This window comes from Anas platyrhynchos, chromosome 3 (assembly GCF_047663525.1).
Source record: "Anas platyrhynchos isolate ZD024472 breed Pekin duck chromosome 3, IASCAAS_PekinDuck_T2T, whole genome shotgun sequence".
NCBI classification, from domain to species: Eukaryota; Metazoa; Chordata; class Aves; order Anseriformes; family Anatidae; genus Anas; species Anas platyrhynchos.
Window position 1 is genome coordinate 58,513,437 of NC_092589.1, and position 23,863 is coordinate 58,537,299.

General features: G+C 37.8%; 1 protein-coding gene across 1 annotated transcript; it reads left to right on the forward strand.

Moving 5' to 3' along the window:
- The first annotated feature begins 111 nt into the window (after positions 1–111).
- On the forward strand, positions 112–21,953 carry NMBR (neuromedin B receptor). Its single transcript, XM_072035105.1, has 4 exons — positions 112–656; positions 1,092–1,508; positions 17,502–17,850; positions 20,146–21,953. The coding sequence occupies exons 1-4, from the start codon at positions 112–114 to the stop codon at positions 20,545–20,547; spliced, it is 1,713 nt and encodes a 570-aa protein (XP_071891206.1). The 3' UTR covers positions 20,548–21,953.
- The last annotated feature ends 1,910 nt before the right edge of the window (positions 21,954–23,863 follow it).

The following is a 23,863-nucleotide window of genomic DNA, read 5'->3' on the forward strand; positions in this document are numbered from 1 at the left end:
CTCTCCCCATGTCCCTATCTGAGACTAATACGTGTTACAGCTTTGTAGAGTAAACCCCAAAACTTTAAAGGTAGCTAATGTCTTTCAGTAGGAGCTGTTCAGAACCCACATATGGGTGACAGGAAGAAATCCCCTTCATCTCCAAGTCCCTTGCTCCTCGGTACCCTGCGTTTCACAGTGCTGTGGTTTCAGCTGCGTGAACTGGGAAGATCCGTGCTTGGAAGACGGGTTTCCCGAAGGCGAACCCACCTCCCACCAGACGCCGTGGCCAGCTTTCCGGCTTCCCCATGCGGCGCCTCTCCGGGATGTCAGCGGCGGGGAGCACCGTCCCCTTCGGCCCCTCTGGGGACATCCCCATCGCTCGATGACGGGGACCCCCGCGGCTCCCCTCCACGCAGGGCCCTCCTCGGCGTCTCGGGGCTGGGGCGAGGGCACAAGCGCTGGCGGGAGGGCGGGGAGGCTCCTCCCAGCACCGGGTATAAATCGGGGCGGCGGAATAGGGAGCGGGGCTTGCTCTGCGCCTCGCCCCCGGCTAGGGAGCCAGCCGCCCGCCGCCCGCCGCCACCGCGGGGACAGCAGCACCAGCGCCACTGGACAGCTCCGGAGGCTCCGCCGCGGCCTCAGGGGGCGGCAGCACCTCGCAGGGGGGCCGGGGAGTCCGGAGGGGCGAGGGCAGGCTGCTGTCGTGATGCCTCCTGCTGACCCCCAGGCTCAAGATCTCGCCCTCCTGCATCCCCGGGGAAGGGCTCGTCCACAGAGCTGAAAGGCAGAGGCGTAGTTCTCTCTCTCTCTTTTTTTTTTTTTTTCTTTTCATTTTTTCCCTATTCCCCCCCCCCCTTTTTTTTTTTTTCATTTTTTTTTTCTCTCTCTCTTTTTTTTTTTTTTTTTCTCCTTTCCTTCCCTCCCTACTCTGCTGGCAAATGGTGTGCCCTTCACATTTCTGAGCAGACAAACGCCGACAGAGAAAAACGGGGAGGAAGAAAGGCAGAAGGGAAAGGGAATAAAGTTAGTTGACTTGCAGAGAGGTGAAGATTCTCAGTGACTCCCACTGCAATTTACACGGGAGACCTCCACTCTGCCGGGAGGTGAAGGCTGGAGGCAGAGCTGCTGTCCGAGCTCACGGCTATGTTCCTTGAGGGGAATGGGAGTGCCCAGCTGGTGCCAGATGCAGTCCTGCTGCCCCCGGGGCAGGGCACAGCCATGTTCACCGTCCGCTGCGTGATCCCTTCACTTTACCTGCTCATCATCACTGTGGGCTTGCTGGGAAATGTCACCCTCATGAAGATATTCATCTCCAACAGTGCCATGAGGAGCGTGCCCAACATCTTCATATCCAGCCTTGCTGCTGGTGACCTGCTGCTGCTGGTGACCTGTGTGCCAGTGGATGCCTCCCGCTACTTCTCCGAGGAGTGGCTCTTTGGGGAGGTGGGCTGCAAGATCATCCCTGCCATCCAGCTCACCTCTGTCGGTGTCTCTGTCTTCACACTCACAGCCCTCAGTGCTGACAGGTAGGAAAGCTGGGCTGCCCTTCCCAGTCCTCTGTGTCTTGGGCTAAAGCTAGCCAGTGCTGGCACGAAAGGTAAGACACCCCTCTGATGAGCTATCCCTGGTTTTCAATCCCCCCAATCCAACCTGTGTTTCACCCATGGGTCTCCTTCCCTCACTGACTGAAGGCATGTCTTGTACTAACTGAAGTTAAAGTGTTTCTGGACATGGGTATGCCTGTGGCTCCAACTTCCAGGATGCTGGAAGCAGGAACTGGAATTTAGTCCTGTCGTCTGTACCTCTGAGATAACCCAAAGCCATTCCAGAACCTGTGTATTGAAATACAGCCTGTGTATTAGAGGAAAGATTTAGGTCCTAAATGCCAAGCCACAGGGGTATGTCAATGGTCAGCCAGCAGCTTAAATCAAGGAAAGCACAGGGTGATTTTCAATAGATTTATTTCTTCTTGCTGGGAAAGTGTGTGTGAGAGTATGTGTGTGTCTTTGTGTGCTTGAGCCTTAAGAGAACACCAGGTTACCTGAGGTGACTGCCAGAAATTGTGCAGCCCTCTGGGAACTTGGAGGCACCAAACTGTTCTATCGGAATAGTCAGTCTTAAACTTTTTATTCAGATGATCCATTTTGTCTTCTTTGGAACTTAAGAAAAAGGGGTGGAGGGCAACAAAACTAGAAAGGAACAAATCCATATATAGTAATTATCAGTTTAGGAAGAAACAAAGACCTGGACCCAAAACTTTTCCTCACAATTAATTTAAACAGATTTTTAAGTGATTTATAGAAACTGGGTAGCTGTTGAACTGTGCTTCAGGCTCTGAAAGACCTAAGCTGGCAGCATAATTGGCAACCTTAAACTGAATTAAATTATCCTACCCCCCCATCTAAACACTTTTATTCAGACAGAAATGAAAATGTTAAATTCCTTATTCATAGGAAGTACCATTTTTTTTTTTTTTTGGGATTTTAAGCCAAACATCTGTGTTACATTAGTGCATGAAGTAAACTGACATATCTGCAAACTTATAGTAAAGTTTCCTCAAAACTTTTAGTCTTCTCTTCTCTTCTCTTCTCTTCCTCTTCTCTTCTCTTCTCTTCTCTTCTCTTCTCTTCTCTCTTCTCTTCTCTTCTCTTCTCTTCTCTTCTCTTCTCTTCTCTTCTCTTCTCTTCTCTTCTCTTCTCTTCTCTTCTCTTCTCTTCTCTTCTCTTCTCTTCTCTTCTCTTCTCTTCTCTTCTCTTTTCTCTTCTCTTCTCTTCTCTTCTCTTCTCTTCTCTCTTCTCTTCTCTTCTCTTCTCTTCTCTTCTCTTCTCTTCTCTTCTCTTCTCTTCTCTTCTCTTCTCTTCTCTTCTCTTCTCTTCTCTTCTCTTCTCTTCTCTTCTCTTCTCTTCTCTTCTCTTCTCTTCTCTTCTCTTCTCTTCTCTTCTCTTCTCTTCTCTTCTCTTCTCTTCTCTTCTCTTCTCTTCTCTTCTCTTCTCTTCTCTTCTCTTCTCTTCTCTTCTCTTCTCTTCTCTTCTCTTCTCTTCTCTTCTCTTCTCTTCTCTTCTCTTCTCTTCTCTTCTCTTCTCTTCTCTTCTCTTCTCTTCTCTTCTCTTCTCTTCTCTTCTCTTCTCTTCTCTTCTCTTCTCTTCTCTTCTCTTCTCTTCTCTTCTCTTCTCTTCTCTTCTCTTCTCTTCTCTTCTCTTCTCTTCTCTTCTCTTCTCTTCTCTTCTCTTCTCTTCTCTTCTCTTCTCTTCTCTTCTCTTCTCTTCTCTTCTCTTCTCTTCTCTTCTCTTCTCTTCTCTTCTCTTCTCTTCTCTTCTCTTCTCTTCTCTTCTCTTCTCTTCTCTTCTCTTCTCTTCTCTTCTCTTCTCTTCTCTTCTCTTCTCTTCTTCTCATTGTAACTGTAATTTATTTATTTTTCCCAGACAGTTCAGTAAATCATTTGATTCCACTTAACAATACTCTTCAGTGGCCATCAATTTCACTGGTATTTGAATTAGGACCTGAAATGCTTCTGTATAAAGACTTTATAACTTATGAAAATGTTCTTGTTCTTGTTCAGGAATGTTCTTGTTCTTGAACAAGAGCATGCAAAACATACTTTAAGGTGAACACCTGTAACTCCCTGATTAGCTCAGTTAAGGAATATGTCAAAAAACTGTCCTCAGAGAGACAAGCAGACCTTTCATTATCCTTTCTGCTCTATTTTCACTGTTTAAAAAGAATGAATGTGGCATATTACTTGAAATGGAAAGAATTTATTTGCAGAAGAGATATCTCTAGTGAAATATAATGAGAAGGAATGTTGGTGGTTTAATGTTAAGGATTCATTCATTTACTTTTTATAGTTTTGGAACATTTTTTCCCCATATAATTTTATGTTATTCTTTTATCATCAGAATAAATTCAAGAGGTAATAACGCTTAATCTGTTTGCACTGAATGCATTTAGAATTACACATCCTACCAAACAGCTATAGATGGTGTGAAGTGACCATATAAGCTCATAATAAATGCATTCCTCCAGCAATTTGAAGTGCACATTGTATGCAAGTATCAGAAATGGTTATACAAAGAATTCAGCAACTGTTTCTTTAACCCTTGTAGTTAAATTTTCAGTTTTTGAGAAAGCAAAACAAAAAACAGAACAAAACAAAAAATCATCACTTATTTTTCAGTCAGGAAGAGAAGCCACTGACTTCACAAAACAGTCTTTTATCCTGGGGGCCCAGGTCATCTCTCAGTGAAGCTGGGATTGACTCTTAATGGAATTTGAATTGGACTCAGTGCTACTTTTTTAGTACAGCAGAAACTTGTATTAAAAGATTAGGCATTGGTGTGGAGGGGCTTTTGTTATGCTAATATTTGCCCAGATCCTAAGCTGCATCATCTCTACAAGATTGAGTTATGGAGAAATTATGTACAGGCAATTATGTTGGCACATGGGAAACACTGGAAGCATTCTGCAGCTAAGAGCTGATGAGGAGGCAAGGCCTGGTGGGGACAATATTGTCTCCAGATAGGCAAAATAGGATTTTAGCAATTTGGTAGCTGTGATATGGCTAAAAAGGCTCTGTTATAATCTGGTACAAGTTTGATCCAGCAGACTATATTGTCTTCACAGTGGTTTCTTTCACAGTTAATATTCCAAGCAGGTTTCTATATATGATTGTTTCCTACTTTTTACTCAGTATTACCACAGAAATATATAGAACTGCAGGCAGTGATTGCACAAAGGAAGAGATTTAAAAATATTTACAGTTCTTTATAATTTGCCTGCATGTATTAGGATAACAAAGGATATCTTGGTTTCCACAGTGAATTTAGCATTTACTGTTTATGTGGAAATTTGGCATAGCAAATTACATCTATGTGATATGTTTAGCAGTTAGAGCTATATTAGAAATAAACTTTAATATATCACTTACTACAAACTGAAGCCACAAGGAAGAAGAAATAGCATACATTAAGTACGTCTCTTTTCTAAACTTTCTGAATTTCATATGGCTTTTTGCCACAGAAGCCTCTAGTCAATAGCACATCACTAGTGCTTTTAGTTTGACACCTTCTGTTTTTAAGCTTCATTACCTGATACTGAGATTTGTTTATTTGTCTGCTTATTTACTTATTTTGGTGTACATACATTATATGAAATTTGTAACAGTACTTCCTAGTCTTCCGTAAAGCATGCTTTCAGGTTACAGTCAATAGCACACAACAAATGTGCTCAAGTTTGTCTGTCCCCATCCAAAGACTAGCTGTGGGTTCCAAAGAGACATTTTGTCAGCCTTGGGTTTGTGCAAGCTGTCTCTCCATGTCTGTATGCTGTGGTGAGCAGTAGTGCCCTGCTGTGGCCCCACACTTTGGGGCACGGGAGGGTGGCAGCAGAGACAGTACAGTGTTGGAACTGTTGGTGCAGTGTGTTGGCATAAGAGGTGGGCACAATCTCCACCTCTGGCAGAGGCCTGGAGCTGCAGAATGTGATGCAGGAGCAGTATTGCTGAGCCCTCTCACTGACACAGATGAAATGTACAGGGACAGCACCCCTTCCTCTCATGGCCATTGCTCCTATTGATTTTTCTCTATCACAGAGAAACCAAACCAGCTCTAGGTAACTTAACAATTCCCTATTTAAAACAACAACAACAACAAACACAACCAACCAACCAAACCAACAACAAAAAAACAAAGGTGGATTACAGAAAGAGAAAAAATAATAAGTAGAGTGGATGAAAAATTAAAAAAGGAAGGAGACTGAAGTACAAAATAAATAAATAAAAAATAATGTGAAAGAAAAACAACAACACAAGAGAACCAAGGGGCAAAACAACCCCAATAGCACTCAGCACACCCTGAAGATACTTACAGATCTTGTGCATGATGGCCAGGGATGCACTTACTAGAGGAGTGGTGGTCTGAGGAAATGAAAACGGGACCCTTGCCAATGCTTCTTCTCCATGGGCCATGGACCAATCTTTGACTGGGCCTATGAGTGTTGATGAGGAAGTCCTAGGACTCAGTGTGGTCTTGGATGAGTGTGTTAAGGATAAGTGCTGACAGAATTGTAGCCAGAGGGACTGCAGCATGGCATACATGAAGAAAAGTTGTGCCAGCAACTCCTTGCTTGAAAAAGGACAGAAGTCATAGCTCACCTGACCTGAGCTGTGCCTGACTTGATCTATGGCATGAACTTGTTCACTGTGTTTTTCCAAAACACATCCATGGTAGGACACAAAGTTAGCTCAGAATGTAAATTGGGGCTGTGGGGCTCTTCTCATGGGGCTCTTACCCTCTTCTCAGGGTAAGACAATCTTGCAATGTTGTGCCTGGGAAGTACTCAAGGGTAAGGGAGTGAAACACCAGATAAGTGTTTCCAAAATGCCTCTCAGAGCTAAGGGTGCACAAATTTTGAAGGAATAAATGGCAGCCCCTTACAACAGCTTTAGAATTGTCCCTTTCTCTTTTGCTGTCATTTATGCCTCATTCTTTATGTGAACTATAGAACTAGGATTAAATTTAACTCTGCTACTTTTTCTAGATTTAATTTTCTTTCTAATGAAGGTTTAAAATGTGTTAACTCAAATACAGTCCTGCTGCACTCTAATGAAGACAGTGAAGCTGAACAGTGAAGCAACAGGCCCTAGTGCAATTCAAATAACATCTTAATATTCTTCCCCAAAAATATGGCCTCTGATGAGACATTTACTTGAGTAACCAGGTAACAGAATTATTTTATGAGTTGTATGACACCTTTCCTATATTTTAATAAGAAAGTATTTTAAATATTTAAATTCATACTTATATAACTAGGGTGCCTGAATTAAATGCTTACAAATAAATGCTATAAATGTGAATAGCTGAAGTATTTGATTCTTTGATGATGATGATTATTATTTATTTGATTTAATTTTGGAAGATTGCAATTGGCATTTTTAAAAGTGTACAGAGATTCAAAAACATTCTGTTCAAGTTTAATATCGATGTGCTGACTTCTGACTGCAACAGATGACAAAAAAATGGTCTGGCTCAATTTGCACACCTTGTCTTCTTGTTACTTTTCTTCAGAACTTATTTAAAGTTTCTTCTTTTGTCAGGTGCTGATTAAAGCTGAAACATAGTGATTGGAGACCTCTAAAATCCTCATTTCTTATTACAAGTTGTGGAATAGGTGAAGCAGAAAAGTGGATATGATTTCCTTTTGAGTTCTAATAGCCAACCTCCAATGACTAAAGCACCTTGACGAGGAAAGTAGCATTAAATGACATCCTGGAAACAACTTTAAATAATTAAAGAAGAAGAAATAAAAAAATATCCAGAAGTAGAATAAGAGTCTATAAGAGTCTATCTGTATAAGAGAGAAAAAAAAATACCTATATATAATAGATACAAAACAAAATTATGTGGAGCTAGGAGAACTATGAAATCTGTACGTGTAAATCCTGGAAACCCTAACATTTGAAATTAAAATATTGAATGAATGACTTATATTAAACAAAATTGATGGTCCAGATGTTTTTCACTGTAGACTGTAGCAGTATGGTTATAATTATGTGATAACAGGCAAGGCAAAATAAGTTGAAGAAAGAATGGGTAAGCTTTTACTTTTTTTTCAGCTCACCTTTTAGTTTATATGTGCAAACGTGACTCACAAAATAAAACTTTCCAGACATGAAACTCTGGTTTATTTTGTAGGCATCAAAATGTATCAGAACAGCCTCAATCCTTATCAACCTTTTATTTATGAGAGACGTGGGGTTGGGACTGGACTTTTTCTCAGCTTTTCATACAAAGAAACTCCATCTGTTCATGTGGCTTCTGTCTTGGGAGGCTATATGAATTAGGAGAAGGTAGTGTGAAGCTCATGTAGCAGCAGCAGTCATGTAAAACAATTCCTTGCATAAAATTCAAGCATCCAATGGACAATGGCATGATATAAAAGTATCAAATCATAGCACCAGTGATGTGGGAAGGATCCTCTGGAAATTACCTAGTCCAAACCCCTTCTCAGAGCAGAGTCATCTAGTACAGGGTGCTCAGGACAATGGCCATCTGAGTTTTGAATCTCTCCAAGGATGGAGGCTTCACAACCTCTCTGGGAATACCTTTTTGATCACCCTAACAGTAAACATTTATTTTCCTTATGTTTTGAAAGAAATTTTTCTTGTATTTAATCCATAGCTAAATGCCATCACACAGGATAAAGGATGTGTACAGGAGAAAACCCTCTACCTTCCAGCTCGGCTGCTTAGAATGAAGATGATGAGTGATGGGACAGTGTTGTCCCAATCAGAACAAGGTGGTTATCATTACTGGAGCTCTGCCTCTATGACCACCTTTATGTCCTTTGTGTGTTTACAAACCCGGAGGGTTCCTATTGGGCAGAGCTGGGCCTACCCTCTTTGAAAGCTTCTCTCCTTGCCATTACCTCACATATAGGACAAATATTTGTGAAGATGAGTAGCCAGCATGTTGAAAGTGGTGGTCCAAGTAACATAGTGTGTTACTAATTGCCCAGCTTTGTGGTTGCACAAGGCAAGCAGGGGCGTGGGATATTTGCCCTTAGCAGGACAATTATCATATTAGTCTCACACTTGCCTGCATTACAGTTCAAGAGAAGTTTTTATAGATGGTCAGTTGTAAAAGGAAGTTCAGTTTTTACACGTATTGGTCTATTTGCTCTTCTCTGCCTTCTTGCATATAAGATGTCCTTAGGTTGAACTTCACCCAGAAACAGGAGCAATCACTTTTTTCGAGTTAACAGTGAAACCTGTTCTTACCTTTTCCCACCCCAAAATGTTCTAATTTGTTTGTAACCATTCCATACAGATAAAATGAATACAATGGAAAATATTTCAGAAAGAAAAAGAGGATGGGAAAAAATGCAGGAGAAATTTTATGTTTGAAGTAGATTCAGGAATTACCTATTCTAGGATAAGTTAGTCTAAGCCAGGCAATTCAGATCAGCTGTTAGAGAAGTTCATCTTTGCACAGCTGAAAGTGGTATCTCAAAAATACCATTTTCTACCCACATTAGGCAAACTATGTTTTTCCTATTCTCAAATTTCTCAGACAGAAGCATCTGTTAAACTATTTTCACTGTGTGTGTGTCTTGTGTGTGCTCTTCAACTCATACAAAAACAGATTAGTCCTCAACATGGCAAAGTGAGAAATGGCTGTGTTGTTTATCCTAGTCTGTGATCAGTGCAATGCCTTTATTGTGCTGACAGCAGCCAACCTAGCTTTGATTAATGTAAATGCCGGTGTCCGATAGCCTTTTGTAGGTTGCAGCCTAAAACCTGGAGAACTGTTACAAAACCATTTTGTCCGTTTCCTGTTTCTTTGATCAGTTCAGTAAGAGCCTATGCCTCTGATGGGTAAAATAGCTACTGAAAAGCAGATCTAACTGAATTCTTACTAAGCAAGGCTGAACATAGATCTCCATACATTTATTTTGTTTGTTTGCCTTTCCCAACAACATGCTGAACATGATTCCCTTATATACTTTGTTGCAATGTGTTTATCTCAATTGGACTGTTGGAATCCTCAAGTCTACATTTATCAGGTGCTGAGAAATAATGTGGAAGATCAGATATGCTTTACCAATTCTACCCTGAGGGAAAAGCTTTCACTTGTTTTCTGTGAAGATAAATTTGTTAGAGAATGAGTAATAAATATAATTGTCTATTATAGATGTGCAGAGTGATGGATCACTCGAATGTCCTATCCAAAAGGGACAATTTCATTGAATCCTTGTTTTAAATAGTTTAATTATAGAAGACCTGGTGTATTTCTTACATAGGTTATTGCTGTAGGCCCATTCTTCCAGACTATATATTCCTAGTGCTAAATTTTGCGTGTGTTTTAGTATGTACTAATAAAAAACAACATGTGCAACCACAATTCCTAAGCCTGATTAAGTGTCTCCACTATTAACATTTAGTAGTCCATGACAAGACTGAGCCCAGCTTGACAACATGATCACAAATAGAAAGTTCTTACAAGTTCACAAAAAGTTGTGGAAGGCAAGAAGCAAATTTCTGTCCCTTAAAGAGAAGTTTGTTTTGTAATTATGTTGATAGAAGTTGTCAGATGTTAGAGAAAGTAACAGAGACAAATAACCTGTATGCACCTTGGTGCAATTAATTTTGCTGTGTGTAGTATTAATCAAATATTTCCAGCTTTGCACAAGCATACTCACAAATAGTATTATGGTGTGTGTATGAATATGAAAGAAGTGGATTATTCTAATATGTTATCATATCGTATTCTAATATCATTATTCTAATATGTTATCATTCTATCTTGTATGATTCTCTTCTGTCCTTTACATGTCTAACCCATTTTTTTTTTCCCCCAACTATTTTTCACAGTATTTTTTTAACTTAGTGTTATGTTGATACTTTGGCTCAAAGTTTGTATGACTGTAATTTAGAGATTTCTATTTTAACTTTTTTTCCCCCATGATTTTTAATATTTAATGCCATCTACATTGATTTCAATGCCAGTTTACAACAGAAGTTACAAATTATATGGAAATGGAAACAAGCTTTAAAGTGCTGGACTGGAGCCTCCTAGATCATAATACTCGAACAAATCTATAAAATTGTAGTTTTTTGAATTTAGAAATCAGAGATTTTGGGTCTAGATTTTCAAATGGTAAACTCTAAATCTGTTCCAGATCCATTAATAGATTTAGTTATTTAATTCTTCCTGGCTTGTATCATTTCTAAAAATCACCTGACAATATAATGTTCTCCTCAACTGTTATCTGCCATAGTCATGAGATATTACTGAATTAATCAAGGAAATAGGTTTTGTAACAACAACAATTTTATAAGGGCAAACTAGCACTGAGCATATTTTACATGTGGGATTTCTGCTTCTGGGCAGAACATTTCTTATTGATCTTCTGCTCCAGCATGAATGATTCTATGAGATAGGACTCATGCTTTTATGAGATAGGAAATGATCTTTTTCATTCAAGTATCTATGGATATCATTGCTGCAAGACATGCAATAAACATAGTTGATATGCAGATAAGTGCACAACTCTGTCTCATCAATCTAAAGGCACAAATATCAACAGGATTTGGACTGAGCCTCATTTAGGAGATGTTTCTTTCCTGAAAATCCTTTGATCTTTCAAGGTCCAGAATATAAACTCAGAAAGAACAAGAGAAAGTTAGGTGTGATTTTCTATGACTTTTTTTTTTTTTTTTTTTAAGAAATGGAATTAGAGAAAGGTAGAAGAAATATCTAAATGGAGAACAAAGCACTGGGAGACAAATCCAAACAGCACTAAGGGACAAACCCATACAGTATGTGAGCTTGTCTAGGCTAAACTTGGCAATGCCTATCCTCTAAATTAGGTGTTGATCTTCCTCTCCTCCTGCCTAACCCTCCCAAGCAGAATCCAAAATCCAAAATTCCAATTAGTGTTACACTGAGGTAAGGGCTCCAGATAGGCACCAAAAATCAAGAGAAAATACATACTGAGCTGTTTCATACTTCCCAGGGGGAAATGCAAAATCTAGGATTTGTATGCCACAGCCTAGTAAGAATAAGGTTCTCTTGTCATTGATGAAATGTTACTTTTATACCACTGTCTGGCAGGCCTGGACAATTAATCTTGGATATGCTGGCTGAATGAGTGCTCCATTTTCTTCTTGGAGAGGCAGGTACCAGAGTTGCCTCTGTCACAGTCACAGCTGTTTTATGAAATCTGATGCCTTTTGTGGGCTCCAGGCATTATTTAAACCCTACTTTGAGCTCAGGTTCCTCAGCTTCGCTGGGCTTAGTTTCAGGATCCCAATAAAGTTTAGATGCAAACTAAGTAGATCAGAGTCAGGGGAGCTCTGTGCATGCACAGCAGGGGAAATAACAGCTACTTGCATAATTTAAAATTCAAGAAAGGAGGGACAGAGTGGAAGAGGGTAGACCAGCCATTGAGTGATTTTTTTTGGGTGGTTTTCTTGGGATCCAGCACTGGAAAATATATATTTTTTGTTGTGCATGTATGTACATGTGCTCATATATGCATATAGGCATATATACACATACAGACATATTCAGCAGTGCCAAAACATAAACCTGAGTGCTGGAAGTCAACTACCTTGTCAAACTGTTAGAGCAGCCCACAGTGTGGGCTCCCCTCCCCTCCCCTCCCCTCCCCTCCCCTCCCCTCCCCTCCCCGCCTCTTTCCATCCCTCCCTGCCCCCCCCCCCCATCTCCTCTTCTTTTTCCCTTCAATCCTCTCCTCTTCCTTTCATTCGTCTATCTTAAAAATGTGTAAAAATATTTTCATCAGTGACTCTTTCTGGGCATTATCAAAGTTAAATATTAATCTATCAGAAATACTAATATATACTATCTCTTCTGAATAATAGTCAATGAAGTACTTTACTATTACTCTCCTCAGGAGGACAACTGAACAAATGAATGATGGTGCTTTTAACTAGTGCAGTTACAAGTAAATGGACTTACACAAGTAGAAGTAAAAAGCCAGATTGCAGGCAATGAGCTATCATTGCAGGATTTGTACTAGGTCATAATAAATATAGCTACCTAATGTGAGGGGAGTAGCAAGAGAAAGAAATAGCAAGAGATGGGAAAATTAAAAATAAAGATAAAACAGACAAAAATCAACACTCTCATCTGAAATGCTGATTTGACAGGGCAAGTCATATTTCATGTGGAAAAACAAAAACAGAAACAAACAAAAAACCCTCCAACATCCTGAGAATCTTCTGTTTTCATTATTTTCTAAATCATCATTCAAAAGGCTAAATAAGACTTTTTGTTGAAGTATTACTGACAGTTTTTGTTTCAAAAGAGTGCATTTCTATAGAGTGGAAAAATCTTTCCCCTTCAAAAAATCTTAGGAATTTACCCCTGAGAGATACAGAGCACATGCCATTGAGATTCATTTGAATTGTGTTTATATATGGTCTGCTAGTCTTCACTTCAAGCACTGTTTATTATACTAAGCTATCAGACCTTATTCCTGGTGAATGCAATTCTCTGCACTTAAGAGATAAACAAAGAACAAAAATGTTAGCACTAATTATATATACATATATATGTACTTTAAATTGCAAAAATGTAAAAAGAATAAAACAGAATACTCGATAATCTCAGACTTCTTGTATGTTATCAAAGATGTTCCCACAACACTGGACACCAAATGGTTCCATCTTTTTCTCAACTAGTTATATTGTTCTGCTCTTTAAAGATCAACTATTTTGTCAACAGAACTGCCAATACTAGGGAAAGGGATTTGACCCCATGCAAAACTTCATTCTACTTTAGTGGAGTGGACAACTACTGGACATAACTTGAAGGCTGAGGTTTATGGAAAACTGAAGAACTGGGGGTTTTCATTCTGTCAGACTGATGGACTCTGCAGAATGTGAAACTTAAAAAGACATTTCTTAGAGATTAATATGAAAATCACTGTTCTTGGTGAGTATTGCAATTGTTTTCTTGTACAATTAGATAAGATGGTTTTAAGGTTCTACTTGTGTATTCAGTTACTCCCTCAGTCTTTAGTGGTATGAATTCAAGACCTACACATGCCAATTGTGTCAATGACAGAAATACTAGGAAAATTTTGGCATTGCATTTTTGTGACAAATATTTCCTTAGGCTGGTGCTACATGAAGCAGACATAGCTGGGAAACAAGAATGAAAAGAAACATCACAGACAGAGAGAGTGATATTTTCAGTTTGTTTTTCTGTGTTGAAACAGGATACTCCAGATGACTGAAGAACATTGGAAAGCTTGAGGTTAGTATGCTTGAGGGCTTTATGAATAAACAATCTAATCCAGCAGTTAAGAAATGGAAGTGAAGCATGTAAACCAGCTCCATAACAAGATCTACTATATATCTTTGTATATGAGAGTACTCAGAGCAGCCTAGGGCACAAGCAAGGCATGAGTGCACCGCTAGGAGAGGAGACAGACCCTTACGTAGAAGGTGGCTGCAATCGTTGAACCAAACATTTGAAAATGGCAGTTTTTGAAGGAATATATTCCCTTTCTACTTTATCTTCAGCCAGTTAGAAACTGTTGCTTGGTAAAGAGTTGAAAACAATTAGGAGGAAGAGAAATAGATGTTGTTTTGTATTCAGATTTACTTATATTATCTGATTGATAATATATTACCTTCTACATTTGTTCTCATGGTTTTATGAACAAGAAGAAGAAAGTCGCTGACCAAAAAGTTTTTTTATTTTTTATTTTTATTTTTTTTTTAAGTAAGAGAAAAAAAGATACATAAACGGGAGGACAAAGAAATAACCCAGGTTATTATGGTAAGTTGTAATTATAGTCCAGTGGCTTCTTAAGTATTGTCTGTTATTAATTTATTAATTAATTATTATTATTAATGTGTTTTTGAAGGGCATCAGAGCAAAGCACTCTACAGAAAGAGGTCACAGTGTAATGGAGAGATGGCTTAGGATGAACCATGAAGCAACTTCTTATGAGAGGGGAATAGCATTATGGACTCAGTACAGACAAGTGCTTTTCCCAGTTAGCTTTACATGCTAACTGGGAACTGAGACATACATTTATGAAGGTCTTTGAATATACAGATAGAGAGGAATAGATAACCTATACTTACAGTTTATAAGGTAGCAACAAGTTATAACTCTGTAGGAAGAAGATATTCTTTCTTTCATGATTCATAATTTTTTTTTTTTTTTTTTGGGTGTGTATGGGAAGAGATTGCTTTGGAGTGAAAAAACACTATACAAATAAAAATAGTATTTGCAGAATGGGCAAATTTTTGCTGGTGTCCATTGGCAGAAACCATAGCTCCAAAGAAAGGAAACTCACTATAAAAATGTTTCCTGAATTGGGATGCCTTTGTCAGCAGCAATAATAACAGAGGATGTAGAAAGACAGAATTTACATGAAAGCATTTAATTAAAACCAAATGCATACTTATAATTATTTCCTGATCCTCATGACAACCTATAATTTTATTTTTTCATCAGTAAAGTAAAGGAAAAGATGGATTTTGCTTACTAACCTGACTAAATAATTTGGTCCTTACTCTGGCTTGCTTGGTTTTATCAGTTATAGAAAATACACACTTTCTAATTTCAACAGTAGGTGATAAGCTTTAGCCTTATGTTGTTTTTATACAAAGAAAGAGGCTTGGTATTCATTCTGGGAACACTTCTAAGTTCACCCAGTTTATATTTGATTTCATCTGTTGCCTGTCTCTACTCTACATCTTTTCAGAGATATAAACAACATGGTAGATTTTGTAAAGTGCTTAGTGTCTTTTTATTCCCATTGACACAGACTACCAAGACCTTAGAAGAAGAGTGCTGTCTTGCAGTTGGCTAGTCAGCTAAAGTACAAGTTTGAAATTTTTTGGACTGAACTGTTTTTATTTATTTATTTTACTTTTTTTTTTTTTTTTTTATATTTGCTGAAACAGCAGTATCTATGAAAGCACAGACATATGCCACCTTTTTTGGTATTATAAAGGCTTCTGAAAAGTCTCCCATTTAGATACTAACCAGACAAAATATTGCTTAAACAATAAATTGTGACAAGGTCACTATCTTGAGTGATAGGACAAAAGAGCACAAAGTGGTCAAAATAGCATGAAATGGCTGGTCACTTGGTTTGTGCAGCTGAGAGAAGAGGAGGCTGAGGGGAGGCCTCACGGTGGCCTACAGTTTCTGTATGAGGAGAATGGAGAGGCAGACAGTGATCTCTGCTCTCTGGTGACAGTGACAGGACTCAAGGGAATGGCATGGAGCTGTGACAGGGGAGGGACGGACTGGGTGTTAGGAAAAGGTTCTTCACTGAGAGGGTGGTTGAGCACTGGAACGGGATCCCCAGGGAAGTGGTCATTGTACCGAGCCTGAACTAGAGTTCAAGAAGTGTTGGACAATGCTCTCAGATATGTCTGATTTTTGGGCAGTTGTGTGTGGAGCTAGACTTGATGATCCTTGTAGGTCCTTTCCAACTCAGGATATTCAATGATTCTCTGATTCTATGAATCACTGCATTGCAAAAAGAGAGAAAAATATTCTAGTACAAAACAGTATACACGTATATATATATTTAATCCAATGCCCTTCCCCTCTAAATTCCCAAACCAGCTCTTCTCCATCAATATAAAGTTTAAAAGAAATGAGCAGGACTTGACGTCACCTAAGTTGAATGAAATGAAATAGAAGGTCTGTCTTCATGTAATGAAATCAAGGCAGACAGCAATAGGAAGCAAATTATTGACTAACAAGGTCACAGTTTATGCTGGGGAGACTGTGCTTTGTGCAGAAGTTTCTATCCTTGCTATGACAGTATAAAGGATTTCTTTACACCTTTGTGTCCAGGGAGTTTCTCACTGTGTATTAGAAGAAATGCTAAACAGCATTTACGGCATTAACAGAAACCATTTCCTGAGTTTAATTTTCCATTTTTAATTTTTTTTTCTAATTTTCTAAACTTCTAATTTTCCACAACTTTTCAATTAAAATGAAATGTTTTATTAAATGTTCAGTTTTTAATAGAAGCAAAAACATTAATTTACTTTTTGAAAATAAATAATTTTCAAAATCAGAATTAAAAAAAATAAGCAAAACATTAAGTTAGTTTTGAAACATTTCTCTCAAAATACATCTAGCCTTTTAAAACAGACCTTTTCTTGTGGAAAGTATCCCTCTGTGTCAACTTCTGCAACATTTTTTTTTTTTTTTTTATAGAAGAATTCCTAACATGTATCTACTTCTATTATTTTGCTTTACTGTAGTGTGATATTTCCTTCCTCTGCAATGTTTCCTGTTTTCATTGTAATGGTCATGAAATTATCAATACTCCCAAAGTTTATGTGTAATCATATATTATGGGACAGTTTCCCAAAATGTGGAGGCAGCAGTTTCCAACTGTTTATGTGAAAATGTTTACTTTATTTAAGAGTTTAATACTTCTGCCCAGGCTTCTGGGAGTCATTCCTGCCTGAAGAGGCTTATATTCTGAGTGTTGCAGTCAGGACAGTATATCCACGTATACAAAGGTCCTGAGGTGAAAAAACAAAGAGGGGGCTAGTGGAGTGGCACTGATATTGTGAGTGGAAATGAGGAGGGCAGGAGTCCTGGGCTGGAGGAGCTGATGAAGAAAACAAACCCTGTCACGAATGTGCTGGTAGGAGACTCAGATGTAAGTATGGAGGTAGGCTGTGCATTTGGGGATTTACTGGGACAGTCACAGGAAAGGAAAAATGGAGTGGTGCCTGCTTTTGTGTTTTCACAAGGCTGGCACAGAATGGGCTCCTACAGCCACAGATTGCAACCAAGGCTTCATTTGGCACTTCTAATGGGTATATATGAACTGGAAGCTTAGAGATTTAGAAAATGTAAATTTGTTAAAGATTACACACCCCTTGATGTTTCAAAGAGGAACAAAAAATGACCTTTTTTTTAACCAAAGGTATGAAGTGGCCTTATGCATCATACAAAAATATACCTATTAATTTGCATCTGCATTTTGATCACTTTCAGGTACAAAGCAATTGTAAATCCCATGGACATCCAGACCTCCAGTGCAGTGCTATGGACCTGTGTTAAAGCCATTACTATCTGGATAATCTCCATGCTCCTGGCAGTTCCTGAAGCAGTGTTCTCTGAGCTGGCCCATATCAATAACACAGATAATGCCACTTTCAAAGCATGCATACCATACCCCATGAAGGATGACATGCACCCGAAGATCCATTCTGTGCTGATTTTCCTAGTTTATTTTCTTATCCCTCTGACCATTATTAGTATCTACTATTGTCATATTGCAAAGAGTTTAATAAAAAGTGCCCACAACATCCCTGGAGAATACAGCGAGCATTCCAAAAGACAGGTAAGCAGTTTGCTATTTACTTTCCAATGAAAGATTTATCTGTTGTGTACACTTATAAAAAGCACAAAAACTTAAACATCCAAATTGTTGGTTTTTGCAGAGGATTAATTCAGTCTCCACATGTATGAGCTAAGCTCAGGATTATCTGAGAAATCTCCTTGTTTTCACAATTAATTAATATTAGGACCAGTATGTAAATGAATATGAAGAAAAACATAAAATCAATGCCATCAAAGCATATTCCTAAAAAGAAATAGGATTGGTGTATGTATATGTATGTGCTGCTTGCGCTGCTAGTGTAACTGTTGCTTGTGTTCTTACTGAATTCATCTTTTATTTGTACTTGGAAATTTAAAAAAAATGACATAGGAAGGTAAATATTTTCTTAGGGTCTCTGAGGTTCTTCCCAGACCAAGGAGTGCTGAAAATATCAACACAGAGCATGAAATGATTATTTTTTATCTTTCTGAGTAGATTTTTCCTAGATACAATCCTGAGCTAACAACTGAACTTTTCTTAATAGCCTTTCTATTATATTTGCTACAGAACTTTCAGTATAGATTCTGTACACCTTTGAGACAGAGCATTTTAACAGCCAGCTTCCCTGTAATGAGTATCAGGCAGTAAGATCTCAACAGGCTGTTCATTAACAGGAACATTTGTATATGAAGCACAGCTTTTGCAGTAAAGTACCTCAAACAGTTTACAAACACATTGGTATTGAAAGAGAAAAATACTTATGTCCATTAAAACAATTTGGAAGAGTTTTCTCTGACAATATTGTAGAAAACACCTTTTTACTCACTGAGACTTCTTTGCATATATAGAACATACACATTCCTTGAAAAAGAAAAACTGCATTCCCTCATGCCCTTTTTGTTCAACAGTTCATTTCTACTCTAGCCTGCTTCTTGTCAAAATGCAAGCATATTAGCACTTCATGTACTATTTTATTTTCCTGTGAGATATAGAGAGAATTTTGGCTGAACCCTCAGGTTAGAAAAAATATTTAATTTATATCACCTTTCTGAACTCACATTCTGAAACGTATTTTCAATTTTTTTTTATCATTCAACTTAGGTTTATTTATTTATGTATTTATTTAATCTATGAGACTCAGGAGAGTAGAAAATTCCAGTGTACTTCCACATCTCTCAGCAAGAAAACGTAAATTCAGACTATCGTTTTCAACTCAAGTTTCTTTAGGCAATAGCACAAAAGTTTAATATTCACAAAATACCTCTATAGCTTTTAGTCTGCTGTTGCCATCTGATATACAGTGCAAATCCTACAGAATTGAAATGTTAGCGTTTTTCCATCCTTTGAGAACTCTTTACTTTTTTTTTTTTTTTTTTTTTTTTTTAATGTGGAGCAGAGAAAACTGTACTTACAGATTTATTTCACAGATTTTGAAAACCTATTAAAAAAATCACTTGATATTGTTCAGGTCACATTTGACAGAAAATTGAGGAAAGTCAGAAAAATTTCCTTTCTGGGAAAGTTTGGTACCTGACATACATAGTAAATATTTTAGAGGAATATATAGAAAGGTCCTGCTTCCCTTTTGTACCTTCTACCTGGCCCATTTCTCTCTTTTAGTTTTGGAACCACTGTGTATCTCATTTCCTTTCAGCTCTTCAACCGCTCTATTTACATTGTAATCCAATTACACTTTAGCATTGCAATTAAGGTACATTTCTTTCAAGTCATTATTGAAGATTGGTCAAGCTTTTCAACTTACCCTGGAATTAAGATGCTTCAGTGTGTATGATGCAAAATTTTACTCATTTCCCTAGGAGACAGGTGCAAGCTGAGTCATTTCAAGCAAAATAGTGGGATGCACCTTATAGCTAAAACCCTAGGTGTCAGACTTGCAATGTCTCTACATTTCAAAACCAACAGTTTCTAAATAGCTTTCTAATTAAAGCTAAGTTTCAAGCCAAGTACTGACATCTCATCAGAAAATGTTATATTTTATGGCACCCTTCGGTGCGTGCTTTCAGGCTATACACCAATGCATACTGGGGTCATGAATTGCTCTTGTTGAGTATATCACATAGTAAAACCAAACTTCTGTAACTGCAGACATCTAGGATATTTCTCTGTAAATAAACTGAAAATGGGGAAGGAAAGTAAATAATATAGAAAAATAACTGAGCCCTGGAAGGAAGTATTTTTACTTATGATAATTGTTAAAGTTAATATAAAGCAAAATGCTACATGTTTTAATTGTCTGTTATATGCAATAGTAGTTCTATTCCTTGTTGTTCATTTGGGTTCTCTTCATCTTTTTAGATGGAAACTCGGAAACGTCTGGCAAAAATAGTTCTAGTTTTTGTTGGCTTCTTTGCTATCTGTTGGTTTCCTAACCATGTGTTATACATGTACCGGTCTTTTAATTACAATGAGATTGATTCATCAATAGGTCATATGGTTGTTACCTTAGTCGCCCGAGTACTAAGCTTCTGCAACTCTTGTGTCAACCCATTTGCACTGTATTTTCTCAGTGAGAGTTTTAGAAGACATTTCAACAACCAGCTTCGCTGCAGGAAGAAATCTCAGCAAGAGAGATCTGCCAGTTACTCGCACAACTCTTCTGCTGTTCAGATGACTTCCCTGAAAAGTAATACCAGGAACACAGTGACTAGTGTGACACAACTGAATGGGCACAACTTGAAACAAGAAATGTCATTATGATTTAATAGGTGTGATCTTTGACTGTGGAACAAATCTGAACTTTTTGTTTGTGGCTAGTAGCTCAATTTTGGCTTGCATATGCTTAGATGGTCTAAACAGAGGATCTACTGAAGTCTGTCCAATACAAGGTTGTTTCACATTTTGTTTTACTTTTAGACAGATGTGAAGAGAAGACAAAGCTGACTGGCTCCATTTTGTATGTTAAAGGAGATGACAGTATAGAATTAACATATAAGAAAAAAAAAATAATGGTGTGAATATTAGTATAGCTTATTAAATGCTTGGAAAAGTATAGATTTTATGATCTTAAAAATATGTATTTTTAAGCAAATATTCATCCAGGCTTATGTCTTACCCTAATAGAGTGTTGCATGATTTTAGCTGTGCTGTTTATACAAGCATTTCTCATTGAAGACTTTTAGGCATTTTTGGGCGAATTAAGGAGCCATTTGAAGGCATAGATTCTAGTTTCAGATAAAAAATATTAAAGCATCAAGTGCCAGGTCTGTGCTTCATTTAAATCTGCCTTGTTTATTCATTTTGGCAGATATAAAGATGAGAATTTACTTTTTGGGGTATTTGTTTACCGTTTTCCGTAGTGGTCATAAGTTTATCTGCTAAAATTTCATTCTTGTCAAGAATAACAACTCAGAAGAAAAATGTTGTGTGTGACATGCAGAACTCATTGTCTGAATCCTCATTTCTCTAATTTGTCAATTCTACAACAACCTTGGCTTAGAGTAATTACGTGCTTTATATTTGCTACGAGCTACAGATCATTCTGATATCACCACACAGCTAAGAAGGACACTAAATGGAATGGAACATTCAGAAACGTAAAGTTCAGAGTGGCTTTTTCAAAGGGTCTGTGGCAAGGCTTCCTACAACTACTATAAACTTAAACCAATATTAAAATTAAAAAGCAATAATAAGATTGTTCTGAAATTAATTGGCCTGAGGACCAAGTCTAATTTAGGACAGTTATAACCAGGAAGTTAGGTACTCACATGCATGTCTGTGTTTGAGCTGAAACAAGAGAAACTCCTTTAAAGCAAATTTCCCGGTCATCATTTATTTCTGGTTTTCAGTTTACATCTCAGAGTGGTCTCATTATGTAGAAACCAGATCACATCCAGGCAAAACCAAATTAAAGGATGGCCTGCAGATACACACCTACATTCTCTGACCGTTAATGATCATCCAGCCCATGGGACCAGACAAGCTCTAATATGAAATAATGCCCAAATGAAACATAAACAGCCAGCATTTGATGCTCAGTCCTCTTGCACAAGGTGTTTACCAGTCTAAACAAAATGTAAATACAGTTATAAATCTCACCTTTAAAAGGCATTTATTTTCCTGAAGACCCTTGTGTATAAATAACCAATGCACTTCTGAAAATTCTAGCTGGGTTGCCTATAATAAAGATTTACATTATTATTATTATTATTATTATTATTATTATTATTATTATTATTATTATTATTATTATCATCATCATCATCATCATCATCATCATCATCATCATCATCAATATTATCATTATTATTTTGGAGAATCATTTCCCAGTGCCATGAACAATGCATACCATTTTGTGGTTAGGGAAAGCTGTTCTTTGTTAGTATTCCGAAAATCACCTCACAGGTCATGACAAGTAGTAAAATAGACACAATGACTGAAGTTTGTTGCTGCCACAAGTCAGGTAAGGGCATCTATATGAACGTTTCTAAACTGTAACATGACTACACGAAATCTTGTTCAAATAGATGATGGGGTAGGAGTTGATTCTCCCCTTACACAGCTGTGTACTATCATTCTCCATCCCACATGAAAGGTTAAGGAGACACTTAAAATGTTCTTCTTACAAGAGGAGTCTGTAGTGGCAGACAAAGGCACTTTCTGGAAGTTTTTTTTTTTGTTTGTTTGTTTGTTTTTTTTTTTTTTGTGGCTAGTTCATGAGGCAAAGGTGATTTTAGCTCTTCCTTTCAAATTGGACAGAACTGCTCCATCACAGATCTTCTGTTGCAACGTTTTAACCTGCACTTCTGCAGCAACTTTAAATTGAATAGTAGAAATGACACCAGAAGTTTTGATTGGTTTCAAAACTTGGTTTCAAAAACCTTATAAATTCAAAAGCTGAAGTGTAGTAGCTTACATTTCCTTTTGTCCTTAATAGTGCACTTGCTGTTACTTCCATCTGTAAATCCGTGGAATGAGCTGAAGTTCAAAATTTCTTCACTAGATCCCATAACTTTAAGGATAGTCATCATCCAACTGCTATTTTTAAAACAACAAGAAGTATATTGTTATAACCTACACATGGTTTGAGCTGGCAAAACCTGTAGTATGTAACAGCTGTAGCCAAAATTGTGCCTATTGTAGACAAGCTCCATACTGCTTGCCCTACCTGACTGCAGTATCTCAATAACTACAGTGGATCCATGCGAGACTTTACACGAAGATGCAGATTGACAAAATCTTGTAACTCTATCTGGAATAGTTAAGGAAACTGCCATCCATAACTGTGTGATGTTGTTTCATCCTCCCGATATCTCCATTTCTCCTCTTCTCTCCCTCTATGCCTTAACTCTGCATGAGCTAACATGTTCTCAGGACTTGTCTTTACTGCATTAATTCCTGGATGTCAGCCAGAGTTTTCAGTTCCCCTATTCTGGTCAGTCTTGAATACATTTTTAGCTCCAGATATTTTGCACCCACAAAACACAAAAGCTTGAAGCCTTCCTTTATCAATTTTCAATGGTTGCCATTGACAGTGATTAAGTTTCCCTTTTATTTCTGAATTTTATTTTTCTGGTTCTCTGCCTGTCATTTTATTTGGCAATCTCTGCACAATATAACATTTCATAGGACTTTTAAATCCACTGTGGCTTTATTTATTTATTTATTTATTTAATTAATTTCCTAGAGGCATTTATCTGATATAGACATTCCCAGATGATACAGATAGATACCCTACCAAAAAAAAAAAAAAATCTAATTTACAGTAGATTTGATGTTTATGTTTGATTGATATTCCTTTCACTCAGCACCTTAAATTGTTATGTGTGTTATGGACAGTGTGACTGTGCCTTCTGGCAGAACTGCAAGGTGCAACCTGTTCTTTTTAATTGTGTGGGAAAGGTACTCCCAGGTAGACTGTAACTCCTTCTTGTCAGGAAATCAGAACATAATTTTGCTTCATTATTTCCTAAGGCTAATATTCAAAGCTGGTTTTGATTAAGTAATCTAAATTGTATATGTCTCTTCTCAAATTCCTGTAGCACAATGTGAGAGAATTATTTAATCTGTCTGGAGC

Bases quoted from the DNA above. Each gene is read 5' to 3' on its own strand.
- NMBR (XM_072035105.1), top strand. From the start codon at position 112: ATGGGTGACAGGAAGAAATCCCCTTCATCTCCAAGTCCCTTGCTCCTC. The intron at 1,509-17,501 runs GTAGGAAAGCTG...GATCACTTTCAG, and splicing joins ACAGCCCTCAGTGCTGACAG to GTACAAAGCAATTGTAAATC. The intron at 17,851-20,145 runs GTAAGCAGTTTG...TCATCTTTTTAG, and splicing joins GCGAGCATTCCAAAAGACAG to ATGGAAACTCGGAAACGTCT.